This window comes from Rhipicephalus microplus, unplaced genomic scaffold (genome assembly GCF_043290135.1).
Source record: "Rhipicephalus microplus isolate Deutch F79 unplaced genomic scaffold, USDA_Rmic scaffold_14, whole genome shotgun sequence".
In the NCBI taxonomy this organism is placed as follows: domain Eukaryota; kingdom Metazoa; phylum Arthropoda; class Arachnida; order Ixodida; family Ixodidae; genus Rhipicephalus; species Rhipicephalus microplus.
Window position 1 is genome coordinate 33812721 of NW_027464587.1, and position 6217 is coordinate 33818937.

General features: G+C 45.0%; 1 protein-coding gene across 1 annotated transcript; it reads left to right on the top strand.

The window, feature by feature from the left end:
* Window positions 1-1960: 1960 nt before the first annotated feature.
* On the top strand, window positions 1961-5955 carry LOC142784531 (uncharacterized). Its single transcript, XM_075882951.1, has 4 exons — window positions 1961-2646; window positions 4423-4596; window positions 4652-4744; window positions 4816-5955. The coding sequence occupies exons 1-4, from the start codon at window positions 2363-2365 to the stop codon at window positions 5108-5110; spliced, it is 846 nt and encodes a 281-aa protein (XP_075739066.1). The 5' UTR covers window positions 1961-2362; the 3' UTR covers window positions 5111-5955.
* The last annotated feature ends 262 nt before the right edge of the window (window positions 5956-6217 follow it).

Sequence of the window (6217 nt, forward strand, 5' to 3'; positions counted from 1 at the left end):
GTCACGTCATTGAATGTCAATTAAACAGTGGTTGCATTATTTATTTGCAAATTACTTCTTCCTAAAGTATGGTGAAGTAATTTATTATTTGGCCACCTGAGAAGCTTTCTAACTTGACTTATTTTTTTATCAAGACTTGAATATAATGTTAAGTTTTATTTGGTTGACTCAGAGCATTACCTTCGCAACAGAAGTAGATCTGTCAGCGACAATCATTCTTAACCTCTCCCAGTGCCAGTAGGTCCGTTCAAGTTACGTGATGAAAACCAGTTTGCTGAACTATGTCATATATGACGTGTCGCTCAAATGTCGGTCTCTGCATTTTTGATGAATCCAGCCGTCTTTTGTAAATTGTCTACTGGCAGTTTTTTTTTTTAATTTTGTTTTGTTCTTTTTAAAACTGGTGGTCTCAGACAAGCTTATTACGCCTCTTCTCACCACTGGATAGCCGTTGTTACGCGCGGCGCCTGGGCCGATGGGGGAGGGCCACGTTCTTTGTTCATCAAACAAGTCACCAAAGGGCTGCCAGCCTGCTGTCCGCCGTGTACTCTCCATCTTAGCCGGGAAGTGAGGTTGCATTCCGACATCATAAGACGTTTGACGAGACGACCACAACGGTTTTTTGGTGTCACAGGTGCAGTGTGGTGGCCACGCCCCAATCAAAGACCTTGACTTGAGCGAGTGTGAGCGGCACCGTCAGAAATGGTGTGTGTCTCGTGATTCAACAGCGCATTCTGGACCCATTCCCTGATTTAGTCAAAACGTACACTTTATAGTGAGCCACCCAGCTCATTCGCAAGAGACGTACCTCTTGCCCTTGTCTGTACAGAATGTAATAAATCCTCTGTTAAGTTTGCCATCTTACTCCTGAGTGCACATGCGTTTTCTTTTCTGTCTCTCTACACGCCCTTTTTTGGCCCTATTTCTCAACCCCCAGTGCTAGGCAGCAAACCGGATGCCAAGATATGGTTAATCCCCCAGCCGTCCTTTCTCTCTCTTGCCATCTTACTGCCTTGGCATCTTCATCCCGGGTATCCAATGTCTTAAAAGACCGGTACAAACAGATAAGTTAAAGAATAAAACAGATGGTGAATATTTTCTGCAGCATGTTCAGACGCTGAATATAAGTGGTCATCCTCGAAAATTATCAACTTTAACACCGCGGACAGGTGCTGATATACCCTGAGTAGGTTCGAGCATGTATTATGCCTCGACGCTTTTAATCTTCATTAAACTTCTCCCGTTCGATTTCATCCTTCGGGGTTTTGCGTAGTTCTTCATCTAACGCCTATCCTTCCTCATTTATTCCTCCTCCTCCTCCCTTCATCTAACGCGCTGCATTCGTGCTGCACTGCTACCACTTCATTTCTTCTTTATATACGCCCTGTTTCGGGCAGAATTATAGGCTGCCATCTTGGACTGATAATGATGCCGTTTTCCATCCGTATGAATATTCGAATTGTGCTATGGTGAACTCGCACGCATCAAAACGCTGGGCCATTACATTCAACGTCGTATCACCATAATCATAGCTAATTACGACACAAAAAACAGCAAAAATTGCTTTTAAGCCTAAGACGGCAGTGTCTATGCTTTACTGTAACTGTTACATTTATTTTTTGTCAATTTGTCCAATTTGTCATTTCATGCAGCGGCCGCCGAACTCGTTCCGCTGTTCATAGTGGTACTCTCGGTCTCTGAAGCTGGATGAAGATAACTAAGAAGCCTGGTTTTTACTGGCTACATAAAATGTGAAACGAAGCTATAAATCAAGATGAAAAAGAAGACAAATTTGTGAAAAGTCAGTACAGGCGCATAAATGGCGCGCCGATTGCGCCAATGAAAAACGTCGGCGGCGCGCCGATCAGTTCGCGTCGGCGACGCGGTGAAAACTATCGGCGGCGGCGCGCCGATCAGTCGGCGCACACCTCTAGTGGTCTCTTCGTTTTGGCTGCACCGGCTGAACCAGTTCAAAGGGTGCAGCACCTTCGTCCTCGTTTTGCCGGAGCAGCGCGCGCCCTCTGTCGCACCCTCTGCACTGGCTCCCTCGTTTTGTCTAGGTGTAAGCCTAGTTCCTGACGAGTTCTGTACCGGCGTGCACGCACTCCAAAGCAGGTGCAGAGTAGTGCAGCATGGCGGGCGTCCCCCCAAGGCCAGAGCAGACGACGTTGCAAATAGTTGTTCAGGGCGTTCAAAAGGAAGTTAAGGCACTTCACAATCCCGACGGGTCATTTATGACGGACGCCAACGGTTACGTCTATGAGGCATCAGGTAAGTCAGGCTGCATGCATTGCCAAAAAACGTGGTTAGCGGCCAGGAGTCGTAGTCGGTCAGCAAACAGCCTCGTAGCATTGCTTATGCTATGTCGGTATTTTTAATCTTGGTTTTCGCCCTTGCAGACGGCAAGCGCGTTACGTTGCGGTTCATGGCAGGGAATCGTGAAAATGACCCCCCTCCGGCACAACCGCCGACGCCTTCTCCTGCCTGCGACGGCGACGTTGACAGCGATGGGGCTTTAGCCGCATTTCCAGCAGCAGCCGCGTCGGCTGAAGATGTGGAAGAGCTTTGGAGCGCCCGAAAAACAAGGTTCTTCATCGCCAAATACTCGGAAATGAAGGACTTGGTGGGAAAAACCAGGGCACTTCGGTATGTCATCCTATGTCCAAAATTATTTGCAGCTTTTTATTATTCCGTTTCACTCTAGGCAAGCACCAACAAGATAAGGGCGCATGAAGTTCACAATGGCGATGGTTATTGTTGCCTACATTTTACTGCCAGCAATTTACATTTTACTGCCCCCCCCCACTGAAAAAAAATTTTGGCTATGCGCCTGACTGTGACATATACGTTTACATATACACACAAACAGTATGTATAGTCACGCACATATATACACAACGAAGGCATTCGTAATGTTTCATTAAGTCAAGTGATCTTCAAAAACAGCGACGGTGCTTTTGTGTTGGGCATTGCACAACCGCTGTCTTGCCGAAAAGGTGCAGCACCTCCAAGCTCAAGCCATGTTGCAAGTGTAGTGCTGCCTTGAGAATTTGCACTAGAGGGAATTGCATGTTGTTATTCTGAGGCACATCTCTAGCAAGTCTCGCCCTGCAGTCCTTGTGTCTTCACTGTCTGTCCGCATTTCTCTCGCACTGCCACTTTTCAAGATGGTGCAGCTCATTGTTAAAAGAGATATGCTTCTTGACACGTGCTACCCTATCTTTGAACCTAGACTGCGCCGTCGTGTCAGCAAACAAGGTTGCGCAGCTGCATGTTTTACAATGCAAAGACAGGTTAGAATATGGCTGTCTCCTTAGTGAAGCTTTATGATCCAAAAGAGTGATTTACACAATGTTCAACTTCTCCAACATAATGCTTCCCGCACAAAAAGAACGTTCGCAGTTATCAGAAGTGTGTGAATAGTGAATTTCGGAACCTAATCAAGTAAGAGTCAAATAGTAATGGCACCAAATAGAATACAAATAGTAATTGAATACTGTTTGAATAGTAAGTAGACCATTTTCAAAACAGCCTTAGAACAGAACATTTTATTTGAAACAAATAGTCACAAACTTTCGACAAAGGCCATTACAGTCAGTTTGAATCTACTCAAAATACCACAATTACGAAAACTAAGGTAATCTCGTATGCAGCAGGAACTAGAATATTCGTAACATTTTGTAATTGTAGGTTCAACTACGGCATTGACTAGCGTTATCAACGTGAGACTTTGTCACCTCACTTTAAATAAAATTGGGACACAAAAACAAAACAATTTACAACCAAACATTGCAGATACAACTAAATATGTAACGGAGCAGATCAACCCGTCATCACAACATGGCCTGCGCACTAAAAGCGGATAACAATGGGCGTTGAAATTTACATCTGCAAGAACAATTTACGCAAACGCAAAACTTGTATCTGTTGCTAGTCGTGAAGCTGCAAGCACTCGTAGTTCCCACCTTTGGTTATTACAAGACGAAGACAGGAGCTGATAAATGCGATACAGCTAAAGTGCAGTAAAAATTGAGCAAGAATGGAGCTTTCAGAAGCGCATTCATTCGACAATCAATATAGTGTAGGTAGTCTTGCAAAAGCTTGGGCTGCGTACAGGTCACATTAGGGATTGAAAGAATGACTTGTAGCTGTTTCGTTGTTTTGGGGTTCTCCCGCCAGTGCCGATTATTAAAAGAATATTTGTTACTTAGAATATGTGCAATTCGATTCGACTTAGGAACCGAATACAGTGCTGTTTGATTCATTATCCAAAATTTTCGAATAATCGAACATCCCTAGCAATTATCCCTGAAAGCTACACATATGAAGTACTAAGGAAAGGTTCATGTGCTACTGCAAGACTTGGGTCACGTTACGTCGCTTCCTTCTTTCCTACTAACTGTGCTTTGCTTTTTTGTTTAGCACAAGAAGGCTTCTGTGGAAGAAGTTGGCTGAGGCCATCAATACGGAGTTCTTGTGCAACGTGACTGCCACACAAGTGGAAAACAAATGGAAGTCGCTGGACAGAGCATATAAAAAGTCAAAAAAAGACAACAATTCTTCAGGTCACCACCGTGTGAACTGTGAATATGAAGAGTAAGTTACGATTGTGTCTTCATATCTTCAGTGATTCTCATAGTGTCTATTACAGAGAGCTGGCAGAAGTCTTGGAAAAAGAACATAGTGTAAATCCAAGGCTGCTCTTGGAGCCTGGAAAAACAATCCTGCCTAGTGCAAGTCCAGAGTAAGTAAAAATTACTTAATTTGTGCTGTAGCCTGGAAATGACATGGCACCTGTACAATTACTTTCAACAGCACCAGCATCACTGAAGCACCTCAAGATGCAGCAGTCCCAGTCGAGTGCAACACAGCATCCAAAGTTCGGAGCAGCACAACGCCAAAAAGGAAGCGCCAGAGTAGGTCCCAAGTCACGCCGCTCTTGGAGGCATTAGAAAAAATGCAAGCTTCGAGAGCTAAGCAAGAGGAGGCAGCAGTGAAACAACTGGAGGAAAGAAAAAAATGGGAAGAGGCAAAGGCAAAGCGGCATGATGAGCGCATGCAGCGATTCGATCGGTTGATCGACGTACTCTCAAATAAGGACGGGTTATAATATGGGCAATAAACTTTTATAACACTAGCAGTGTCTACTCCATCTAATTTGTTAAAAAAAAACATTGCTTCTAGACGCGGCACCCCACTTCGCAAAACATTTGCACACTGAATAAATCGCGAAGCAAAGATGAACTTCTAGCACTGTTCCTTTGCAATGAACTCTCGCAGAGACTGACTGTAGCCTGGCAGACTGCAATCAAAATCTCCTTCACTTTCATCATTGCCCACATCTTCTTCTTGGGGAAGCGTTGCAAGTTCCTCAAGGAAGTCCCTTTCATCGTTGCACATGTTGTGTAGCACACACGCAGCCATAACTATATAGCAGCACTGTTGCACACTTTTTGCATCAACAAGGTAGAGCCTCCTAAAACGCTGTTTAAGCAGGCCGAAGGTGTTCTCAATAAGCACTCGTTGTTGACTGTGTCGTTTATTGAAGCTCTTTTTCCACGTAGGAAAAGAACTTCCATTGTCCTTGAATGGGGTCATGAGCCATGGCATCAGTGGATATGCACTGTCACCCAGTATATAATTGTCTTCACATTCCTGAATTGCGCGTGCAAAGAAGGGGCTCTCCCTCAGGACACGGGCGTCGTGAACCGAACCTGGAAACCCAATAAACACGTTCAGCAACTTGTTCCTGTCGTCGCAGATTCCTTGCAGGATTATCGAAGGCCACTTTTTCCGGTTGAAGTAAGACTGCGTAGATTCGCTTGGAGTGAGTATCCCGATGTGTGATCCATCGATACAGCCGATGGTGTTTCTTGGGCCCTTGCCTTTACTTTTGGCGAGGAAGCCGTTCTTTATGCGGGTCACTTCCGCGCTACTAGGCCAGCAAATTATCTCATCGCTAATAGCGTGTAAGAAGTGAACGACCCGTGTCACACAAACATGAACAGACGACTCGGTAACATCGAATTTGTCGCCTATGGCGTACATAGATATTTGTGAGCCTAGGTACACAAGCGCTATGAGGCATGTTTTTTCGGCACTGATTTGTTGGCGGCCTTGCACTGCCCTTGGGTAGAAGGCTGAAGTCTTGAACTTGGCCCTGAAACTATCAAAAGTCTCCCTGGACAGCCTGAAGAGGCGCTTGAATTCATACTCA